Below are 24724 nucleotides of genomic sequence, written 5' to 3' on the forward strand. Positions count from 1 at the left end.
ATCTCAATCTTGAGGGCATGCAGGGGAGTTCCACGAATACAGCCAGGTTAAAGGTGAGTCACGGAGGTAAGCATTGTCATGTCTACTGAGGCATTATTTGGTCTGAGGCAGCCCTGACTAGCCAGCACAAGCAACCAGCTGGCTGGCAGTTGTGTTCTGGTTATAGAATTGGATGTATCATGCTATTAGAGCTAGATACCATTAAAAATTCTAATCATAGACTGTAATTAACTTTCCTTGCTCTGACGCCCCGCTCACTAAACAACCTTCTGATTATAATTTAGCTTCCCATGTATATTTGCCTACAGAGAGAGAATGTACTGTTCAGGCTGACGTGAGGATCCAATCCACTAAACAGTTACATGCCATGATGTAAATTAATAAATTTGTATTCTGATTTTATCACCTGCCTCATCTGAGCTCTGTAGGCGTGAGTCAGCATCCCCAAGTCTAATCAATATGGACACAGAGAATATCAAGCCTCTGAGCTGAAAAACTAAGAACTAGACCCAGGTCCAGAGCGAAATCACCAAGGTAACATTACCCTGGAGGCCCCTCAGCCTGATGGAGAAGGCCCTCCTACATGTCATGTGATATGGACAGGGATTAAAATTGACTTTTGACATTATAAAGAGCTGCATATTCAAAACCATGGCTTGGTTCCATTCAGGTGAAGGCAAAGAATAGAAGATGATCAGGAGACTCATACTGAATATTTATTGGCTTATGAGCACACACCAGATGCTGCACAAATCCTAGGCAGAAGCATAAGATTTACAGACATGTTTGAAAAAAGCAAATTAAAAAAAAAAAAAAGAATAAAGAAAAAAGGCAGATGGTACATGCAAAGGAGGAATGTAACAAGAGGAGCCCAACTGATGAATCCTAGCTCCACCTTGGTACTCACAGTCCAGGATGCAAAATAGAAAAAGGCAACCTTAAAGACCAAAAACAAAAAACAAAAACCAGGAGAAGGAGCCACAAGATACACCAGAGAACAAATAGGAATGTGCTAGGGCAGTGAGATTACCCAGGCCAGAGGAGTGATTTAGGACCAATAGGGTGAGAGAGAGATCTTTGAAGTAAGTTCAAAAGGCAAAGTAGAGTTGAGCCCATTAGGACAGATGAGGATAATTTAGCAATCCTGCTATTAAATCACCACTTCATCCAGGGTTTCTGACTGAGCAGTACTTATAATGACATGGATTCCCTTCTGGGATTCCAGTTACTCTGAATAATAAAGGGAAGAATGTGATCTGAACTGTAGTATCTGGGAATTTTGGGCCCAGTGATGAGAAGTGATCCTCTACTTTGTATTCAGACGAAGAATACATAGACAAAAACAAAAAAGGAGGATGACCTATACTGATGACCCTATGGCATTTATTTTCCAAAGAAAAATATGTTCAAGAAAGAGTGAGATAAAGGAATTTCTGCATCATCTTTGAGACCAATCTAAAAAACAAGCATTATCTCCCACAGCACTTCCCTTGGGGCCCCCACCAGAGCAAGGTCATGGACATGGCTAGACTGAATGAGGCTAGAGAACCATTTCACATGTGCTTTGGTTCTGAAAATGAGGTACGGACAGGCCACCCAGTAAGGGTTGATCCTGCCCAGCCAGCTATGCGGAAGGAAAGGCACACAAAGGGCTCAGTGAAACAGCAGGACCAAAATACAGCAGAGTGGTGGAAGTGCTTCTCTCAGCACACCACCAGAATGCACAGACTTCAAGGAAGGGGGCTGCAGAGGGGCTGGCCTGTGTTCTCTACAAAGCCAGAGGGCTCTGACTCACATGTGAAGGAATAAGCTCCCTTTAATAGTGGCCTCAGTGTGTGTGTGAACATGGGGATAAATAAATGTAGACAGAGCGGGGCTCTCTTCTAGGAGAGGTTGTCCTGCACATGCTCCATGATGGTCTTCAGCCCCAGCCAGGTCTCCTCTGCAGTGGGGATGATCTGGTTGGCTGGCAGGAGGAAGCCATAGTGCCCAGTATCTCTCAACTCAAAAGTGAACGCATACTTGATGCCATTATCATATGCCCAGTCAACGCTGCTCCCACTAGCTGGATCTGTTAAGTCAAAAGAGAAAACAACTTTGAAGCCCAGTTCCTTTCAGTGTTAGATGGGAAGGGGCCAGGAGCTCTACCGACCTGTGGTTCCTTAGGGATCTACAGTTATAACTGAAAGTCATCAGGCTTGTAACACATTGGCCTGATCCTTATGTCTCAAACAGTCCTGCACCATAAGGGTCCTCACTAGTTTCAATCCAAGATATTTTAAATCCTCATTTCCATCTTGTCATCAACTCACTGTGTAGACTCCTTGAGGTCACTGGAAGCCAATCTGTACAGAGTATGGTAGGCATCCTCCAAGATAGCCACAGTGATCCCTGTCTCCTAGTATTCACTTCCTTTTGTTGTGCCCTCCTACACTGGACAGGGCCGACCTGACCTGTTTAACAGAAGACTGCAGAAAAGAAAGCGTGTGCCCTTCAAAGCCAGGTCATAAATATCATGGCTTCCGTTTTGCTCTCTCTTGGATCACTGGCTCTGGGGAGAACTAGCTGTCATGCTGTAAGCACACTCAAGCAGCCCTATAAAGAGGTCTATGTGGTGAAGAACTCACTGTCAATAATTAGCACTCACTTGTCAGGCCCCTGAATGAGAAGCAAATCCTCCAGCCCCGTCAAACCTCTAGATGACTGTCACCCTGTAAGACACTTTAACTGCAACCTCCTGAGAGTCCCTGAGCCACAGCCACCCAGCTATGCAGCTCCTGAGTTCCTGACCCACAGAAACTGTGTAAGAAAATTAATGTTTATTGTTTCAAGCTGCTAAATTTTAGGATAACTTTTTACATCTCAAAAGATAACTGATAACACAGAGAGAAAGAAGCACAGTGCCTGGGACTTCCCTTTGCCAAAAGCAAGAGGCCTGTTTTCCCGTTTCTTCTAGTCAAACTCTATTAGAGCAGAAATTGGCTAAAAGTGCAAACTGTAGATGTTACTGAGTAATAAAATAATGATGTTAAAGGGAGTCCAACTCAAGGATGGAAGATGCCTTAGAGGACTGGGGCGGGGAGGGTGGGGGGGGACTCGAGAGGTGGGGGAGTCAAGGAAGGGAGGGAATACGGGGATATGTGTATAAAAACAGATGATTGAATTTGGTGTACCCCCCCAAAAAAATAATTAAAAAAAAATAATAATGATGTCAATAGCAGCTATCATTCGTTGAACATCTACCAGGAGCCAGTCATCATAGTGTAAAGTTTACATTTATGACCTCATTTAATCTTCTATTTTATTTATTTATTTTTTTCATTTAATCTTCTAGAAGCCAATGAGGTAGGCTTGTTCTTCAGATGAGAAAATCCAGGCTCAGAATGAATAATTTATCTAAGAAAATATAGATGGAAAAGGGCAGGGCTGGAATTTAAACCCAATCCATCTGATGACAAAGCCCATGCTTTCTTCAACCTACTTGGGGTCCATTTAGTATATATGTCTGTTAAATGAAAATGTGGGTCCCTTTGTTTTTCCATTGCTCCCGAGGGTTATTTCTCGTGATACCATTTGTGCTTTTCTAGAGATGCTGCTTCTGCTGCAATTACACACTCCCTGAGGTTATGGAACAGGCTCTCCTATTTCTCTGAAATTCTTGTGTAATTCCCATAGCCTTTCTCTATACTGAGAAAAATGCTGAGTGAAAAACAGACAATGGCACCAGAAGTTTCTAGAAGTTATTTACATGGCAAGCTCAAGTATTTCAGAACAGATTTTGAATTCAGGAAGGGGACAAGAAGACCTCTGCTGAGTAAAGTGATCAGGCTCATAAACTTCACTTTACTTGGGTCCCTGCTAAATCTACCTACTCTTTAAAAAAAAAAAAAAACACATATGAGAACATACTAATAACATTGTTCTGCACACTGTATTTTTTCAATAAACATTTGAAGATTATTCTCTATTAGCACATACAGATCCACCTGACTCACTTAAGGGCTGCATAATGTTTCACTGTAGGAATACATCAAATGTGTTTTTATCCTGCACTCTACTGATGCACATTTAGGTGCTTACCAGTCTTCTGTGACCATAAACAATGCCGTCATGAACACCCTAATACAATCTATCCATGAGCCAAACGAGCCCAAAGGGCTTGTTTCCGAGCCCTTAGTAGATCAGAATCAGTGAAGCGCAGGGGAAGGATTGCTAGAGGAAGGTGGCTTGAGGAAGAAGACATGAAAACTCTAAAAAGCAGACACAAGAGTTAAAGAAGCAAAACAGGCTGGGCTGTTTAGCAAAAGGATTGAACAGTCCAACACAGCATAGAAGGCCTTCAAGATACAACAACTGACATACAGAAGGTCACTTAGACATGAAGAAAGGAGCTTAAATCTCTTCTACATGCTCTGTTTAAGAAGGCAGGAAAGTGTGAGAACCCATTTTAGAATTATTTTCATCTAAAATGATTAATCTAATGAAAGGTTCAGCACTTGAAGGGACAAATGTCAACTACTTATGTAGCACATACCATAACCCAGGGAGTTAGAGTGTTTTTATACAAAAATTTATTTCATTTTGGGGAAGAAAGGAAGGCAGATGAAGCCTGTAAAAAATACAGAAGCTGGGCTCTTGAAACAGGTAGGAAATATTATGTATCCTGGACAATGCTCAGGAGAGCCTTTCTCCTTTTCTGTTGGAGGAATCTGATGAGTATCTCTTAATTTTGGCACAGCTTATGCTGGGGTGAAGAATGTTTATGATATGGGAGGAGAAAGTCATTCTTTAAACTGGCAACTGACCCAAAAGCCAGGACCCTGGTGACCTGCAAAGATCTTTTGAGAGGACCTTCTCAGAAGGCTCCTGCCAAGTTCCTTTAGCTCTCTTTGGTGTAGGACTCAGTTCTGACTAATTAAATAGAGGGTGGAGAACCTCTCCTGATGTGTTTGTTCTCTGAAGAGCTCCCATTCAACAACACTAGTAATAATAAACCATGAGTAATTACTGGATTGGTGCTGCAAGTAGCAACACAAAAACCAACATCATGCGGAGTGCTTTACGCAGCTTGGTGGCATGTGAAACACAGACAAGAGTGCTGAGATCAGAGTACAGAGGAGGACCCGAGAGGTAGGGTGGAGAATCTTTGCAGAAGAAGAAGACTGAGGGGAACGGCTAGTGGAAGGCGAAGGAGGTAGGATAGGAAAGCCAGTTACAGTATGGAAGAGGAAAGAAATATCAGCAAGTTTGCAGGGGCTTTGAGGGTGGGCCAACTGTTGGAAAACTGTTTACAGAGGGGGCACCAGAGGGGAAAAGAAGGGCACTTGCTTAAAAGGAGCTTTGCTCCCCACGTTTGTATTTCTATTTCCCCTTTACAGCTAGTGCCTTGGAGAATAATCACATCCTTCAATGTGATCTGAAAATTTAAAGATCAGACGCACAGAATGAGGGAACTGGAAGGATCTCAGCAGGAATAGAGTGAAATGCTCAGATGAAACACTTCAGTGAGAAACCAGAACAAGGGTATTTCCTCACACTGAGGTTGAGTTACAGGTGATGGGCCTCAAGACCATCTTCAGGTCTGGAGTCTTGGTAGAGTTTTTGTTTCTGTTTTTTCAGCTCAATGATAATGATTGTCCGGAGGACCCCCTAACCCAAGCCTGTGATGCTCAACACGTGTTCATTTCGGACCGGAAGGTGAGGCGGTCCCCTCAACCCCCCCATACCACTGCCTCAGTTTGATGAAGATGGCTGCCTGTGACAGCTACCATCACACCGTGACATAAATTCAGCCTATCACTAACAATCAAAACAGACTACAGCGTGGGAAGGCTGACGTGCAGCTCTTCTCCCGCTCCATTTCAAGTGTCCTCTCACAGCGTTTCCTAATAACCAGTAAACTCAGTGAGTACTTACAGACTGTGGTGCAGGTAGGACCCACGCGGTACTCAGTGCCCGACAGGGAAGCCAGAGCTTTGGCTGCGTGCCTTGCCACCTCATCCTAGGTGTGGGGAAACCATCAGAGTGAGAAAGAATGGACCCCGGACCCAATACTCCTCAGCTGTTCTGTACTGCAGTGGCTTGGAAGATTCCTGACCCCACCCCCAAGGTTCCCTTCTGGTCTCCTTCTTTTCCCATCCAATCAGAGTCAAGGCCTGACGATAAAGTGAGGGAAACGGTATGGTTCTTCCAACTCCTTCTCCTGTCACATCCTCAGTTCTTTACTTCTAGTTTTGGGCAACAGGTAAGGAGAGAGGTGGAAGACGACCAGATAAGCGCTATGAAAGCATGTGTATTATAAACTCAAATTGGAGGAGCTGTACTCAAGCTCTTCACAGATCTGGAGGGGCTCACCAGCCCATCAGAAATGTAGTCAACGCACCACCATCTTCGCCTATCCTGAGGGAAGGGAATGTCATCTTCATGAACATGAGGCGGGGGGCAAGTACATTCAAGAGAAACTCTTCTAAGCGCCGCATGTTCCCAGAGTGGAGGCGGAGACGGGGACGCCATATTTGGATGTGTCCTACACAGAGCACCTGCTTGAGAGCAGAATCTAGTCCACACCTAGCCATAAGCCCTGGGTGTGGCTGCATCTGCTGGGAGGCTTACGAGCTAGCTGTGGCCCCAGGCAGAAGGGGCACACTCAAGCAGACCAGCGTGGAAAGAAAGGCTTGCAGTCACTCTGCAGATGCCAGCCACACTCCAGTCAGCTCACCCTAAGTGCCTGCTCACATCCTGGGGTGAGTCATTGCATGTGACGCAGAGCACCCCCAGGCTGTGGCCTACACCCTACTTAAACGCTACCTTACGCCGAGTAAGGAGCACCTCTCCCTTGCCCACCACAATGCTACCCACGGTTCTTGGCAAGCAGTGGGTATGCAATACATTTTAGTCATAAAAACAAGTGAGAAGGAAAGACAGGGTCGGGTGTGGTTCTTGGAACTCAAGGCCAACACAGAAATTAAGGGGCATCATCTTCTTCCTATTCCCTGTAGGCCTGATGGCATATCTCAAAGGACAGAGAACACCGGGCCCTTCTTGAAACAAGCCCAGCTCCTGGACTTTGCAGCACCCAGGGGAAAAGCATGCCTGGGGCTGGGTGGGAAGCAGCCCCGCTTACCAGCTCCTCAGCATCTGGGGCCTTTCTGACCATGTACCCATATGGGTACATCAGCAGCTGTGAGTAGCTGTGCAGGTCGATGAAGCATTTGAAATTCCCATGTTCCTGAATGAAATCTACCACCGATTTCACCTCCACTTCTGAATTGGCATGGGCTCCATGGTATACTTCAGAGCAAGGGTTGTCACTGGCTCCCTCTCCTGTGCGGGGTGGCCCAAGCAGAAGCATTAACCTGGAGGCTAAGGAAACAGAAATGCAGGATACTCCACCCAGAGGAGGGGAAGAAGGTACGGGCAGGACACGGCCAGCTGCCCCCTGAGGATCTGGTCCGCAGCGTGTGTATATACTGTGGGGAGCGTGTGGAAGTGGGGTGCTAGAGCAGGAAAACTGGCAGGACTCCTTTAAAAGGATAGAGTTGACCTTGTATTGTATTACTAATGGTCATCATAAATAATTAATATCATACTTGACAGTGGGTTGTAATTAATAAATATTCTAGATAATTAATATGAATACCAATCAATAATGAAAATGGCTCCATTTATTCTGGTGTCAACTCATTCTCTTGGTTCGGATCTTAATAGCCAAGTGCTGCCAAAAATAATCTATTGTTGTGGCTAAAATCTCTTGATTATTTGAAAGGTATTTAGAATTATTGCCTTCCATATTACCTCAAAATATAGCCCCCTAAGGTTCCTGGTGTGTGTGTGAAACCACCCCTGTTGTGACTTAACTTTGATGCCCTCAGTTCCCACATTTGTATCAGCTCCTTTCCCACAGTCATGTTATTTTCCCCCCCGATGGTTCGTGTGGTATTTCTATGCAAGTAAGAGAATTAAAACCATTACATTAAAACGTTACATTAAAAACACAACATCAGTAACAGCTGTGGAATAGTGAAAGAGAACTATCAGGATTTGGAATTGAAAAGTGAGTTTAGGTCCTAATTCTTATCAACCATATGCTCTTGAGATTGTTTCTGAGCTTCAATTGTCTCATGTCACATAAGAATACTCACTCTCTAGGTCAGAAGAATAAATAAGATAACATATGGGAAGGTACCTGGCACATAGTTGGCACTATTGTGGGGATGATTTTTAAATAACTGGAACTCAGAACTCAGGACTCCTAATTCTCATTCTCTTTCCATGACATCAAAGGGTTGAGGTTCATATTTACACATCTAAGGGTAAACTGCTGTAATTTAATCCTCACAATGTGATCTTGCCTGTTGGGGTAACAGTGCTAATTGTTCTCTTCTGAGTTGCCACCAACAGCCCTTCTAACCATCCAGTAACTTGCCCAGAAGCTGGGATGGCCAGTGTATAAAGTAGGCCCACAGATGTGTATGTCTAAGATAGAATAGTTTTTAAAAAATTAGCATTCTCTCAGGAGGCGAGAAATCGTTCAGCCATTCACTTTCAAAATTATAAATAATAATGATAGCAAAATGATACACAGAAAAAGGGATTTACCCAAGTTTCTCAGGGAACTAGCAATGGAGCTAGCCTGGAAATCAGCTTCCTCACTGCCAGCTCAGAGGCCTATGGACAAGGCTACCAAGGGATAGCAGAATTTAAAAACTGTCTCCCCCACCTACCTGCAAAACTAATATTCCAATTCCTATTTGGATCAGTACCAATGCAGGGGCTTCCAGGATTTACAGACCGTGTCTTCCTCCACAATCGGTTCTGAAAAATTCACCAAAGAAGGAACAACATTCAGAGGTGGGTCAGGGCAGAGGAGAGGTGAAGGTTTTCTTTGGGGTCCTGGGATGGAGATGGCGCCGTGGATGGGGCAAGCTGCCCGCAGTTCTGGAGGTAACTCCAGAGATCTGGAGGATCATCGGGGCTTCAGCTAACTGCCGAGTCTCCTCTCAGGCCCCAGAGAGAGGAGACTTAGCCCTTCTGGCCCGGAGAAAAGGACTTCCCCAAAATGCCCTGATGAGACCCAGGCTGACACCATCCACTGAATAATTCTGGGCTTCGGTAAAAGTGGGACAAATGGACATTACAGGCCTCGGTGATCACTGATGTGATAGGAAGTGCATGGCAACTATTTTATCCTTGCCAAAAAAATTAACCTGACTCCCACCAAACATCTAGATCTGACCACAAGTGAATAGGAAATACGGGAGATGAGGGAATAAATTAAATGGCACAGAACAAAGAAGCCATGAGGCAAATTCAGAATGTGACATATTCTACAGGACAATTTACTTGGTTTCTCCAACAAATGAATGACATTTTAAAAGATATGTGGGGCCTGGGCGCAGGGGTGGGGCTGGCGGGCACTCCTGTAGAATAAAAAAGTCTGAAGAGCTGTAACAACCAAATACAGGTTCAGACCTTATTTGGATCCTGATTTCAACAAACTGACTCAAAAGACATTTTAAATACAATTAGGGATATCAGATGACATTAAAGAACTTCCATTGATTTTTTACAGTTGATAGGGGTATATTGTTTGTTCTTTTAATTGTCATCAGCTGGAGATGAATACTAAAGAAGTTTTGAATGAAGTAACCTCATGTCTGGGATTTGCTTTAAAATACATCAGGAAAAATGTGTGGGAGGGAAAAAATGAAAAGAAGATTGGTAAAGTGTTGATAATTGTTCAAGATCCATAATAGGGAGTTCATTAGACTAGTCTCTCTAAGAAAAAAAAATTCCCTGGTGACTCTCAGCTCAGAGAATGACGGGAAAATGAGACCCCAAGGAAGCTCCTAATGTGCACATTTTGTAGAAATTTTCTCTAAGGTCATACAGCTATTTAGTTGCAAAGCAAGGAATTCAACAAACAACTCCTAACTTCAAGCCCAGCCTATTCTGTCAGTATTACTCACTTGAGTTTGTGTGTACACGTATCCATCAGGATTGGCCACAGGCAACAAGAAAATATCCATTTTCTCCAAGATGGAGGTGATGGCTGGATCCTTCCCATAATCAGATACAATCTAAGCAGAGACAACGAGCTTGTCAGCTATGCTACTGCAGGCTGGGTTGCTAGGTCTAAGTCCGTGTATCTTCCCCAGATGCCCAGCTCCTAGAACAGCACCCACCCTCTGCAGCCTCCCTGCCACCCTCACGGGTGCAGCTCTCTGCAAAGCCCATGGAGCATTTCAAAAGCAGAGGGAACATGGCTGCCTGATGACATCAACTTCAGTGAGTCCTGGGCTGCCTGGTTTATTTATTCCTTCCACGGGGAAGGAGCAGAGGAAGGGAGAGCTGCACATCATTTATTAAGAAACTGAGCCCCTCGTGCTAGGGGTAGGTAACGTGGATCCTCCACTTGCACCACCCCTCCTCCCCCAGCACTGGTTTAAAGTAGTTTCCAGAGGGACGTGGAGGTAGCATGAGGTCCCTGAGGGCCTGGGGGGCCTGAAAGGGACTGAAAGTGAAGCTTATCTGAGCTTCGCTACTGAGAAGGGCCTGCTCCCTTCCTGCGGGACTGACTACGGGTCAGTGTTTCAGGGCCACCTCATTAGTCTGCTTGCTGCTGTGAATGCACTTTGTCACTTAGCCACACTGGCCTGACTAAGGGGCTCTGATCTTTTGCTTCTCCAATCAAAAAAATCACCCCCCCCACCCCCCACCCCCACCCCCCGCAGCCTATTGTGTCTGTGTGGAGTGCCTTCCTAGCCCATCTCCTGGGTCCAGCTGCGTGGGATGCTGCAGGGCAACCCGGGCCCACCAGAAATCTGGGCTAGCACCAGGCGACACGACCTTCCTTGCGGTCCAGATCGCTGTAGCCTGTGAGATCCACTCCCGGGAATGGATGCCTGCATTCAGCCAAATGGCCGGCCGCTGCCTGCCTTTTCCAGTGCTGAACTGTGGAAGTAAAAAGAGGCCAGAAAATGACCCTCCTGCCCACCTACATCTCTGCTCACCTCTCCTCTCCTCTTCCCAGCTCACCCCTATTCATTTAATCCATTTAAGATCATTCAGAGACCAAATGTTCCTGAGGGCACCTTCCATTTATCAGGCTTCTTCGTGACCAAGGAGCTTAATTGGTTGGCTGGCAGGGCCCTGTTGCAGCACTGCAGCTCCAGGCAGCCTGAGCCACTCCAAGGTTGGAAGCAAATGGGAAGGGGAAACAATTGCTATTGTGAATTATAATGCCAGTGTGATTAAAGATAATATTAAGTCTCTTGAAAGACCTTAAATGGTATCCCAACAGAGAGAGACACAAAAGTTCATGAACCAGCCTGTGCTGGTTGATGCAATAAATGAAATCAGTTTTAAAATGAGGAAGGGAGAGTTCACTATAGCTCTTTGTAAACAGCATGAAATGAATTCTGGTTGCTGCCTTTTAGTGTGGGGCCCCCTTGGGTCAGAGCTTGGTGCTAATGAAGCAAGGGTCTCCATCAGTTGGCAAATAATCTAAATTTACGTAGATTATTTTGTAGCAACCAGCTCAATGTCAGGTCTTCTCCCACTGCTAATTTCACCACTGCAATAAGCCTGGGTTCCTAGGGCCTGTGTGGATCTTAAGGGTTTGACAAATTCTAGGCACCATCACTTGTTCCATGGTTTGTATCTCCAAGTTCCTTTTTATTCATTTGGCTGCATTATTTATGTAATTTATGTCACTGCCATAAATTCTCTACCTCTTTTGCCAATACAGACCTGAAATCTGTTAGAAATATCTGGAAATTAGGCTTTGTGCAGCCAAGGATCATAGACTAAGCTTAAATTTACATCAACCCTAAAATTAGCTTCCTAGATTGCTTTTCCAATAAGTACCCCTAAAAAGCAGAGTTGAACTTTTAGGCCCATCCCAATTTGTCTTAATATTCACAGAAGATGGGAATGAAGGCAAAAGACTGTGGCCAATCTGAGAGCTTTCTGGAACACTAACTGCCTCCCACCTCTTCTTGATCCTGCCTTTCAGCCAAAACTTGGAATGAGATGTGCTCCTTCTAACTCCCCCCACATTAGGCAGAAGCAGGGGACCCTCTGTCAGACCACATTCGAACCCGGGTAGATGTCTCCTCACCTCACCCTCCTCCCTAAAGTCTAGGAGGTCCTAAAAAGCTGCCTCTTTCAGAGGTGTGAGGGCTGAGTCCTGAACACAAGGAACCAGGAGGCTGAGTCCAGTCAGGCCCTTCAAAGTGCAGGGGCCTCACCTTCAGTGCATACATGGACCGGTTTTCAAATGAACGCCCAATCTTCACCCTGTTTGCCAAATCAGGAAAATCTCCAGCAATGCTATCCATCTCATGGTAAATCTGAAGTGTGAAAAAGTAAACACAGGGGCATTTTAAAAATTTGTTCAGCTCTGGGTGGGTATCTGTGAACTTCATCTTGTTGATCTTAATGATTTTTTATAGTCCCCTAACCTTGGGATTGACAATATTATCAACATGGAATGCTTCTTCTTAAGCAACTGCCTAAGAATCCTTTTCTACAATTTTCCAGAGAAAAACACATTTTATTTGTCTACAAAATTATCTTCCATCACACTAGAGAGACTTGTGCAGATACATCTCCAACAGTGTGGCCCTTTGCACTCTGCTAGGCTGGATAATCAGCAAGTGGCCAAGGTTCTTGAAAGCACTGCTCTCCAAACTTTTTTATCACTTCCTCCCTCAGTTAAAAAAAAAAATTCAGCATGCACCGTGAATATATATAATACCAGACAAGTATATGATGTATATAAAAAAACAAAAATAGAAACAAAAAATGTTGCATTAATAATAAATACAAATACATGTAGAAATATTAAACCGAAGTTGCAATAGTTTATTCCTCCCCCAGTGGACCATCTTGCTTACACCCTGCTGTACAAGCACCCAGCTTTGGAAATGATTCTTCTAAAGGCTTTGAGAGGGTAAGTGAAGAGCTGCATAGAGCTACCATATGACACAGCAATCCCACTACTGGGCACATACCCTGAGAAAACCATAATCCACATGTACCACAGTGTCCATTGCAGCACTATTTACAATAGCCAGGACATAGAAGCAACCTAAATGCCCACCAACAGATGAATGGATAAAGAAGATGTGGCACATAAACACAATGGAATACTACTCAGCCATAAAAAGGAATGAAATTGAGTTATTTGCAGTGAGGTGGATGGACCTAGAGTCTGTCATGCAGAGAGACGTAAGCCAGAAAGAGAAAAACAAACACCATATGCTAACTTACATACATGGACTCTTAAAAAATGGTACTGATGAACCCAGTGACAGGGCAAGAATAAAGATGCAGATGTAGAGAATGGACTTGAGGACACAGGGTGGGGGGCAAAGGGGAAGCTGGGGCGAAGTAAGAGAGTAGCGCTGACATATATACACTACCAACTGCAAAATAGATGGCTAGCAGGAAGCTGCTGCATAACACAGGGAGATTGACTCAATGATAGGTGATGACTTGGCTGAGCTGGGGAGGGTGGGAAGGAGTCGTGGAGGGAGGGGATATGGGGACATATGTATGGATGCAGCTGATTCACTTTGTTATACAGCAAAAACTGGCACACCAGTGTAAGGCAATTATATTCCAATAAAGAGAATAAATAAACAAATAAATAAATAGCTGAAAAATCATGGCTACAAATACTTCCATTTGCTTTCAGTAAAAAAAAAAAAAGTTTGATTTAAATGGAGTTCATCCATCTTAGTTGTTCAAACCTCTTGTGGGTTGAAATTAGGAAGTAAACAAATTTATGTTTAGACCTTAAAATTGAAAGAAGGAGCTTTACCGAGAACAAAAACGTGCAATCAATATAGAATAAAATCAAGCTTAAAGGGTTTAACAGACTTGCAGCCATTATGGCAGACTGAGCAGAAGCAAGAAACTACCTCCTAAATATATAGGCAAGCCAGATAAAATACAATTAAAATGAGTCCCAGCCAAATTTAAAAGTCTAAAAAAGGAAAAATTGTAGGAGCCAGAAATGAAGAGGGAACAAGCTAACAGAGTAAAGGGCAGAAGATGAAGCCCCAGAACTAGATATTTACCTTAGGCACTGAGAATTTATAGCAACCAGGGTAGGAGTAGAGGACAATGGACCCTGCGTGGGGCAAGGAGTTGGAACTTGAGAGCTGGGAATTGGTAATTCTGGCCATGAAAAGGGCCTGGAAACTCTACCCACTAACCCTAGAAAGTGGAGTGAAAGCCGAATGCCTGCCCTGAGTCATAAGAGGAAAGAAAGTCACCCAGGAAAAGTTAAAACACCTAGCTGTATCCAGACGAGGGGTACAAATTCACACTGCCAACATCAGGGGGAAACTTACCCACGAAACTAACAAAAATAACAGCAACCAAAACAATACAAACAAAGGGTCTGAAACCAGAAACCTTGGCAGAGACAAACATGAAATTCCCTTTAGAGACCCAAGAAGGCCCAAGTGATTGTGGAAAATGAGCTCTTAAAAGATGCTTTTAGAAAGAACTGAATATGAACAAGTCAGAAGGGAGATGGTACACCAACCCACAGCAAAAGGCCTTGCAGGGAATGAGAGATGGCTGTAAGCCAGATGACAATGACACCTAAAGCCAGAGAACAAAAGTGAGTGGATGGGAAAGTGAGCCTCCTGCTGCAGGCAGGTGAGGGGATGGAGTTTCCAGAATCTTGGGTGACATTTGCAACTGGTTAGCTCAGCTAGGGAGTGCCCCATGTTAATGAGGCTAACGTCATGCGTCTGAGCCCTGTGTGGGCCCTTAGTTCCGCTTTCGTCCATGGCCCTGGACTGAACTCCTGACTTTATCCAGCTGTTTTGCAGATGTATGTCATTGGTCATAAGAAGGATCAAGGGGCAGTACGGCTGGAAGTATACATGATAAACAAAGCCACTGGCAATCCTGGGAAAGAAGTGGAAATAGTTGGTCAAGCTTTGAAAAAAAACCTCATCTGTAAGAAAAATAATTCAAAGTATATGCCTCATGAAAAGCATGCCAGGAACTCTATCTTTGGATATAAAGAACAACATATATTCAGCTATAGAAAGGAGAATGCCAATTTAGATTTGAGGTGTGTTCCTGAGTTAGTAGAGAGTTTCCAGACCAAGGAAGAAGACACTGAGGGACCTAAGAAAACCGTATGGTATGTTGATTCATTCTATTCCAGTTCTTTTTGGTTCCTCAAATTCCAATATCATATTAAATTATTCTGCTCTAAATTTCTCATTTGAAGGGTTGGCTTACCTTGAAAGTCAGTCATCTATATAAGTGATTCCTAACTAAACACAGCACCAAAATGCATTATGGAATAAATACACGTTATAAGTAGTCATGATAAATGAGTGGAAATATTTGGTTAACCTTGGAAATAATCACTTGTCTATTTGCCTGGGATGAGAAACATTTTCATCTGAGTGAATAAAATACGGAGATTCTGGTGGGGTATAAGAAGATTGAATTACAGGGACTGGAAATGATTGCAATTACATCATGGCTTTCTTTGAGGGGTTGCTTAAGAAGAGAAGGGTGCACGTGGGAGAAAATGTTCGGTTTGTGTTTCACTACGCTCTTAGATGCTGGTGGGAGATAAACAACCCAAGAATTAGAAAGGAATTGAAGTGTACACATTTTAACTCTCAGTGTAGGGGTATTGTGGTAGGGATTAATACCTCCTGGAAGTAAGGAGAGGCATTACAAAACCCAAAAGGCCAATGACCTTGATCTCAACCTGCTCTGAAATACTTACAGCTTCCAGGGAATGATAGGCCCCATAGTTGAAGTTATTACTGCTCCGCTCTCGACCTTCACTGCATTGCATTTCTTCATCTTCATTATCTAAAAGGGCCTAAAAGAGACATGGCAACATTACAAAATGATCCTTTGGGGATGGAGGTTCATCGTGTTTGCACCATATGTTGGGACGTGGGCTGGCCAAGATGGCAGCACCCTCGGCACACATATCAAGAAGCACAAATGTCAAGGTGTGAAAGGGGGTCAGATTTCTTCCACATATCTATAAAATCATACTTCTTGGAGCCCAATGTACATCACCTCATTCAAAACCCACTCACTCCCTGGAAGCAGCATATGTGCTATTTGGTTATTCTATACTACGAATTCTCTAGACATCAGTCTGCATCTGGTATCCAGTGCCTCTGAAATACCCAGCTTGGGAAACCATTCAGAAACAAAGAAATTCTTACAACCACTCATACTTTGAAGGTTCCTGGCAGATGTCTGTGACATGTGAGGATGATTAATAAGCTCACAGCTGCTCACACCACCAGGAAACTCCTGGGCCAAATCACCAATTAGTCCACAACCCACCTCGGTGAAGGAGAGAACATGAGCCAGACACTGTCCTGCTGTTCAAAGACAGTTCATGAGGCTGGTGTCTGGCTTGGGCAGTGATGTTCCCTCTGCTGGGGGCTGCTAGTGACATTCTCTCTTTTGCAAAGGATGCTTTTTTTTTTTTGGCCACACCACGCAACACGCGGGATCTTAGTTCCCTGACCAGGGATCGAACCCGTGCCCCCTGCAGGGGAAGCGTGGAGTCTTAACCACTAGACCTCTAGGGAATTCCCAAAAGATGCTTTTTATGACTGGTCTTCAGCACCTCCCCACCAGCGCCCCACCTTCTACCCACCACATACTCTGTTCTTCCTTCTTAATTTCAGATAAGAAAAGGGAGAGAGACAATACTTGTGGGGCATCTATGACATACCAGGCATGTTAGACATTTTATGTACGTTTAACCACTTAATTTTCTCAATAAATCATGTAAAGTTGGTATAACTATTACCATTTTACTGATGAAGAAACAGAGTCCCAAGAGGTTAACAGCTTGTCCAAAGTCACACAGCTAGTAGTCAGCAAAATCAGGATTTGAATCCAGATCTGGCTGGTTTCCTAACTCATGTATGCCCTTTCTACTACAACATGTCCCTCTAACAAGTCACTGTACTTTACTTCCATATACCTCAATGTCTTCACCTTTAAAATGGAGAAGAATAAGACCAGAACTTGAAAATGTCTCAAGTCCACCCTGGCTGCTTGTCCCATGCAGGACTAGTGAGGGACCTTGGCCTACCCACCTGCAGGTCTTCAATAATCACCGAGTACTCTAAGCCATGGGATTTTAGGAAGGATTTGACTGGCTGCAGACTGACAGAAGGGACCAGGACATCCACAGGACGACCAAAGGTAGAGGGAGATTTCCAGACGTTGAGCTGAAGAAAACAGAAGTAAAACCAGGTTAAAGGATAGTTCAGGTAAAAGGTACAATGAGCTCATTCTTCTAGAACAACTGTCAAAAGCCTGGGTGATTCCTGAGGTGCTGGGCTCTGCACAAGGGCAAACTTTGGCCATTTCACAATTTTATCTGGTCAGGTCTACCCAGCAGGCAATACGTGGCAAAGCCCAAGAACTAATAAATCAATGGCAGATGGAAAGATGGAGCCCACTCTTGAGGCCTCCCATCTCCCCGGACAGCACTGCTGTGATCTAAAGCACTTCTCCCCCAACAACCCTCTCAATTGTATAAAGGCATGTTGACTAATACAGGATTATACACAGAAACTCTTCAGGAACAACACTGGCAGTGCTGCAAGAGTCTTCTCCCACCGAAGTTAACTGATACCCAAGAGAAGAACTCAGTACCTTAAAGTTGTCTGAATTCACTAGCTGACTTAGTTTGCTGATCTCATCTTCATTTCTGCTGTTAATCCTGAAAACTTGGTCCCTGGAGAAAGAAAAAAAAAGCAGAAGATAATGGTGAGCTTTCAGCTGGCAAATAAACCCCAGGCCTACTATCCCAGACATAACTGGGCTGAATAAGAGGAAATGGTCTAGTCTTTGGTTATAATGTATAGCCATTAAAAATAAGACTACGTGGCAAATATGAGAAAGTGCTTATTGTATAACTTTAAGGGAAATATTAAGTGAAAGAGCAGGACAAAATTGTATGTATGCCACGACTGCAAGTATGGAAAAAGCAGATGCATTGGAAGAAAAACAGACAACGGAAATATAGCAAATGCTGACAGTGCTTATGTTCGGGTCATGGGATTATGGATGACTTACTTTTTCCCCTCGTATCTGTTTTCTGTAATGTGGTCATATTACTTTATAATGAAAAACATATATATTTTGCAGAAAGGAATGTTCCTGAGTTACACGCAGAGCTAACTCAAGACATAAAGAAGCACTTCCTCACTGTCAGACTCTAGGACTGAAACTTTGGCTGAATGTCCATGCTGGAAAGAGCTAGAAAAGAGAATAGACCTTCCATCCTTGGAGGGTTAGTTATTTTTCCTCTTAGCAAAGAGTAGAGAGGCTGGGTACTCTCCCAAGCCCTTCCAGCTCCAGAACCCTATACAAATGCATGGTGCTGGGGCAGAACTTGGGATTCATCCTCCCAATGGGGCCCTGATAGGGCCCAGAAGGGAGCCGGCCAGTCCCAAGTCCCCCTTTGTTGCTTGTCCTGCACTTGTTTCCTATACACCATTTAGCTCCCGCAGCAGCAGCAGGGGTAGAGGCCCCTGAAGTCCTGTGTGTGGGCGGGAGAAGGCCGAGCCTGAAAAGCTGCCTTTGTGCTCTCAGCCGGCTCAGAGAGCCAGGGGAGCCATTAGGCCGTTGCTAGGTGACGGCCTGAATGAATTCGCACTCAACGCTGTCACATGCGTCATCCCTTTGACACAAATGAATGCGGGAAGAGCTGCTGGAGAGGGCTGTGGGCTGAAGGACCTGTTGACAGAGAAAATGGTTTTGTCACAGGGAGCTAAATATGCAGCCTCACGTGGCAGATCTGCATCTCCTCATCAGAAAACCAGCTCAATCCGGATGGCCTCTCAGAGTTTAATTTTGTTCTGGGAGTTTCTGAGGGATCTTCAGGGGGTCTAGTCTAGCCCCAAGGAGGCAAGGTCCACTGCAGAGTTGCTTCCATTGCAGGTGGCAGGTCTGGAGGAAATGCCATTGCCAAAGCCTCACTTTCTCCCAGCTCACCGCAGCTCCACAGGGTTCTGAGAGGTGGGCAGTCAACTGCATCCCACGAGAGTTGCTGAGGCCATAGTGGAGAAGCTACTGGCTGGCGGGTCTCAGCCTGAACCCAACAGGCTTGCTAGATATTGGACTGTAGCCCTGGGAATATGGGGAATCAAACCACCATTTCCCTGACACAGACAAGCAGCTTTGCAAAAGAAACAGGTTTAAAACAGAAGGGAAATCCTTCCTCCTGGCTGAGTACCAGGACCCATCAGTGGAACTCACACTCTGTCACAACTTGCCCTCAATACCCCAGAAAAAGGTGCATCTTAAAAATAGGTGTTCTGCAACAAAAAAGCAGAAAGAGAAATTATGGAAACTCTCCCATTTACCATTGCAACAAAAAGAATAAAATACCTAGAAATAAACCTGCCTAAGGAGGAAAAAGACCTGTATGCAGAAAACTATAAGACACTGATGAAAGAAATCAAAGATGATACAAACAGATGGAGAGACATACCATGTTCTTGGATTGGAAGAATCAACATTGTGAAAATGATTATACTACACAAAGCAATTTACAGATTCAATGCAATCCCGATCAGATTACCAAAGGCACTTTTCACAGAACTAGAACAAGAAAGATTTGTATGGAAATGCAAAAGACCAAGAATAGCCAAAGCAATCTTGAGAAGGAAAGACAGAGTAGGTGGAATTAGGCTTCCTGACTTCAAACTATACTACAAGGCCACAGTGATCAAGACAGTGTGGTATTGGCACAAAAGTAGAAAGGAAGATCAATGGAACAGAATAGAGAACCCAGAGGTAAACCCAAGCACATATGGGCACCTTATCTTTGACAAAGGAGGCAAGAATATACAATGGAAAAAAGACAACCTCTTCAATAAGTGGTGCTGGGAAAATTGGACAGCTACATGTAAAAGAATGAAAGTAGAACACTTCCTAACACCATACACAAAAATAAACTCCAAATGGATTAAAGACCTACATGTAAGGCCAGACACTATAAAACTCCTAGAGGAAAACATAGGCAGAACACTCTATGCAAGATCCTTTTTGACCTACCTCCTAGAATCATGGAAATAAAACCAAGAATAAACAAATGGGACCTAATGAAACTTAAAAGCTTTTGCACAGCAAAAGAAACCATAAACAAGACAAGAAGACAACCCTCAGAATGGGAGAAAATACTTGCCAACAAAGCAATGGACAAAGGATTAATCTCCAAAATATACAAGCAGCTCATGCAGCTTAATACCAAAAAAGCAAATAACCCAATCCACAAATGGGCGGAAGACCTAAAAAGACATTTCTCCAAAGAAGACATACAGATGGCCAACACACACATGAAAAGATGCTCAACATCACTCATCATCAGAGAAATGCAAGTCAAAACCACAATGAGGTATCACCTCACACCGGTCAGAATGACCATCATCAAAAAATCTAGAAACAATAAATGTTGGAGAGAGTGTGGAGAAAAGGGAACTCTCCTGCACTATTGGTGGGAATGTACGTTGGTACAGCCACCATGGAAAACAGTTTGGGGGTTCCTTAAAAAACTAAAAATAGAACTACCATATGATCCAGTAATCCCACTACTGGGCATATACCCAGAGAAAACCATAATCCAAAAAGAAACATGTACCATAATGTTCATCGCAGCACTATTTACAATAGCCAGGACATGGAAGCAACCTAAATGTCCATCAACAGATGCATGGATAAAGAAGATTTGGCACATATATACAATGGAATATTACTCAGCCATAAAAAGGAATGAAATAGAGCTATATGTAATGAGGTGGGTAGACCTAGAGTCTGTCATACAGAGTGAAGTAAGCCAGAAGGAGAAAAACAACTACTGTATGCTAACTCATATATACTGAATCTAAAAAAAAAAAAAAATGGTACTGATGAACCCACTGACAGGGCAAGAATAAGGATGCAGATGCAGAGCATGGACTGGAAGATATGGGGTTGGGGGGCGGGGGGCAAAGGGGAAGCTGGGACGAAGTGAGAGAGTAGCATAGACATATATACACTACCACGTGTAAAATAGATAGCTAGTGGGAAGTTTCTGTATAACAAAGGGAGATCAACTCAATGATGGGTGATGCCTTAGAGGGCCAGGACAGGGAGGGTGGAAGGAAGTCGCGGGAGGGAGGGGATAAGGGCATATATGTATAAATACAGCTGATTCACTTTGGTGTACCTCAAAAGCTGGTACAAGAGTGTAAAGCAATTATATTCCAATAAAGAACTAAAAAAAAAAAAAAAAAAAAAGGTGTTCTGGAAAGTACCTGTGCACTGGCATCTCTGTTAGCAAAATGAGGCATCGGTAAAATACAGCACTGACTTGAGTAATCACAAAGAGAAAGAGGAGGGAGAAGGAACAGAAAGAGAAAAAAAGAGAAACATAAGAATAAGGAGCTCTTAAGAGTATGAAAATCATGTTACACATTCATCTACAGTGTGTGTTTTAATTCTCCGAAAGTGGTAACTTCACAACCAAACTTTCATACTCCTGGGCACTGTCCAGAACAAGGGAACATGGTGAATCTAACTGGTCCCAATGATGATCAAACCCACAGCCCATTTCATTACGTCTGAATTAGCCCAGCTCCAAAGGATAAAGACACATCTATAGCATGCAGAGAGGCAAGGCAGAAATGCTGGTGCAGAATGCAGTCTTTCCCCATCTGTCTCTCCTCCACCTCACCCTCTTACACATTCTTGGCTCCAACCTCACTGAAATTCCAAATTCACCATGTACTTTGCCCTTCTATGCCTTTGCACATGCTGTTCCCTCTGCCTGGATGTCCAGCCCTTTTCTTTACACCTAGCCAATCTCCCACCCAGGCTTTAGGACCAATTCCCATAATCCATGAGGTTTTCCCCAACCAGAGAAGACAACATTAGGTACAGTCTTCAGATGGCACTAAAAACTGGCAGGGGGTGCGGAGGATATAACATTATTCTCATGAACCATCAATACCTAGAAGCAGAGAGAACGTAAGTGGGTGCCAGGTGCCCTCACTGTCCTTGTCTCTATTTGGAAAATGCCCTCCTGAGAGTGTGGGTGGTGGAAAACAACCTATCTCCACCATCTGGAAATCTTTTCAAAGACCTTAAGCTCTTTCTGAAGATGGAAGATTGGCCTGGGAAGGGGGACATGTTGAGGCCTACAGGTTGCCACATTCACCCCTCCTGCTCCACACAGGTAGGCGTTCCTACTGCTCTTCTTTTTCTTTCTTTTTTTTTTTTTTTGGTTTGAAAAAAAGATCTTTTATTCAGAAATATACATATACAAGCAGTTTTGCTATGTATTTGCTTACCTTCCTGATACAGAAATCTTTGTTTAAAAAAACAGGAAATACATGATTTTAACAAATGTATCCCTTGGGGGAAAATCTCCTGCTACTTCCCTTACTATCGTGGAATTGGTACGCTAAACAGGAACAATTTTTCTCTCTTTAACAGTCTGTTTTGTTTTTTTTGTTTTTTTGTTTTTTTTTTTTTAGACCTACTGCTCTTCTTAACTCTGGTGCTCTCCAATACCCAGAGGTGGCCTGCTGCTGTTAACGCAATGCTTAGTGATCCACTCTCAGTCACTCTCACACTCGCCCCATGTTCTGGACAGTCAATAGTCACCTTGGTGCTGAGCTTCTATCCTTCCGCCTTTTACCATGTGGGCAGCCAAGTGGCCTGTTTTTTGTGCCTTTCTCACCTGTATCCCCAGCCAGGCTTAGAAGCCACCATAAGAGATGATTTCACAGAACTCTCAAATGCCTACCAGTTACTGCTGATAGTACAAGTTCTGCAACTACTTCCTATTCTATGCTTGCCTTGCACCTTTAGGCATCCTGGCCACAGTCCTATCCTTAGTATGAGTGAAGCCCAGGACAGAAGACACCAGAAGAGTGAGAGAGACTGGGAGGAGGTGAGTTAGGTGGAAGGAACAGAGGCTGGAGGGTGGGAGAGAAACCATCATCTTCATCTCCGTCAGCACTGTTCCCCCTACAAGCCAACCTGCATCCTGGCTTCTCAACCGCCTGAATGCTCAGAGGCCAGCTTACCCTTGCTCTAAAAGTTCACCAAGCTGGGTGTCTAGGCCCTGTCTATGGACCTCAGGAAGAATTCTTCCATCTCTGCTGGGTTCCCTACTATAAGGCGAGAACAGATTTGGTGGGGAGGATGAAACTATTGGTTAAAATCATCTGCAATTTGCACAGGCACATAGCCCTTTCTGTGCAAGCTCCTATGGTGAGCACTCCAGAGCCCAGCCAAGCAGTCTCAACCCAGGTGTCCGCTGCATTATAAGAGAAGTCTGTATCCTGAGAAATAAAGATTTTTCAGCCATGTGAATAGGTGCAGTGGGAGCCTGAGAGCTCTATGTGTCAGCCCACATGGCAGCAAGCGTAGTTATTACACACTTATTGCTGAGCTGCTTGTGGAAAAATCTCCTTCCCTGACCACCTGCTATGCCTAAACCCTCTGAGCTAGTTGGCAGTAGAGACCAGGTGTAAATGGAAGTCATCATCATAAAAATTACTCAATCACCTATAAGTAATTACCTCAATAAAGAATCCCAAAGTCACTTTAGCCAGATAGCATAATGGAGAGTAAACTAACAGATATAGAAAAATCAGTGAGATACAGGATTCTATCTGGAGATTAACTTGTGTTTTAGCAAAAGCATATGGGTTTTGCATTCAGAGCTCCAGCTCCCCTGCTTACCAGTTAGGTGGCCTCGGGCAGGTTTCTTAACCTTTCTAAGGCTGAATTTTTTCATGTTTAAATTAAGGAAAATAACACCCCTGCCTGGCAGAGTTGTTGTGTGATCCAAAAGATAACGTACATGAAAGCTCTTTGCAAATGGCAAAGCATTATGCAGTAATGAGTTATTAGAATTCAAACTTCTAGCAGGGTACCATGGCATCCTTTCATCTCTCCTACCTCCAAATGTCCTCTCCTTTGCAAACCGCAAGGCATCCCGTGTGGAGCATGTGCACACACGCGTGTGCTTACTCGTGCACACATACAGGTGTCTCCTCACATAACACTTTTCATAGCTAAGGGTAGGCAAGACCTATCAAATCTCCATATGCCAAATGCTGACAGGAAAGCTCCGCCAAACCTTAACCATTAACAGAGAGGTGAAGCCAAAAAGCCTACAACTTAAGGTTTTCCCTTAAGCATGGCAGAAATTAGAAACAATTCCTGGTAATTCTTAGTGACTCATTATATAGGAGTAAGAAAGTAGGAGATGTCTGAAACTGACCTTACAAATAAGAACTAGGATGGAAAAGAATTGGCAGGAATTAGGGAGCTGGGAAGAGACTGTGGAGACCACTTAGTGCTGATATGACATGATAAAGCTATGCCTGAGAGAGAAGTAATTGGCCCAGGATGACACAAGGGCAGAGCCGGGACAGGAGCCCAGTCTTCCTTCCCAACACCATACCACTTGAGATATAATCAGCCATTCATTTCCAAATCTATTTGGTTCCCATATCTCTGAACTAACCAAGTAATAATAAGTCCAAAAGGAACTTACCCAAAAAACTTTTCTTGGCCACAGATGCTGGACCCAATAAGGGTCCCAAAGAACAGTATCCACTTCATGTCTCAAGGGCGTAAGTCATAAAGTGGCTGAGTCAAGCTGTATTTATAAGGACTCTGAGGCAGA

The 24724-nt window shown here is 43.9% G+C and overlaps 1 protein-coding gene across 5 annotated transcripts; it reads right to left on the reverse strand.

Annotated features, from left to right (window-relative positions):
- Positions 1–678: 678 nt before the first annotated feature.
- CPA4 (carboxypeptidase A4) lies at positions 679–24724 on the reverse strand. Of its 5 annotated transcripts, none has more exons than XM_057733381.1 (11): positions 24593–24724; positions 17689–17770; positions 17124–17258; positions 15776–15874; positions 12252–12353; positions 10849–10953; positions 9969–10079; positions 8724–8814; positions 7124–7323; positions 5917–6001; positions 679–2071 (listed from the first exon to the last, which is right to left on the reverse strand). In XM_057733381.1, the coding sequence occupies exons 1-11, from the start codon at positions 24658–24660 to the stop codon at positions 1884–1886; spliced, it is 1266 nt and encodes a 421-aa protein (XP_057589364.1). In that variant the 5' UTR covers positions 24661–24724; the 3' UTR covers positions 679–1883. The 5 variants fall into 5 exon arrangements, with proteins under 5 accessions (XP_057589364.1, XP_057589363.1, XP_057589365.1 ...); XM_057733380.1 differs by having other exon boundaries at positions 7124–7362; XM_057733382.1 differs by lacking the exon at positions 10849–10953 and having other exon boundaries at positions 7124–7362.

The sequence above is a fragment of the Hippopotamus amphibius genome, chromosome 4 (assembly GCF_030028045.1).
Source record: "Hippopotamus amphibius kiboko isolate mHipAmp2 chromosome 4, mHipAmp2.hap2, whole genome shotgun sequence".
NCBI classification, from domain to species: domain Eukaryota; kingdom Metazoa; phylum Chordata; class Mammalia; order Artiodactyla; family Hippopotamidae; genus Hippopotamus; species Hippopotamus amphibius.

What these genes read in the sequence shown, in the direction of transcription:
- CPA4 (XM_057733380.1), bottom strand. Translation starts at nt 24,660, where the DNA reads ATGAAGTGGATACTGTTCTTTGGGACCCTTATTGGGTCCAGCATCTGT. An exon ending in CCTATCATTCCCTGGAAGCT is followed by an intron (nt 12,354 to 15,775) that starts GTAAGTATTTCA and finishes TTCACACTTCAG; the next exon opens with ATTTACCATGAGATGGATAG. An exon ending in TTGGAATATTAGTTTTGCAG is followed by an intron (nt 7,363 to 8,723) that starts GTAGGTGGGGGA and finishes CTGTTTCCTTAG; the next exon opens with CCTCCAGGTTAATGCTTCTG.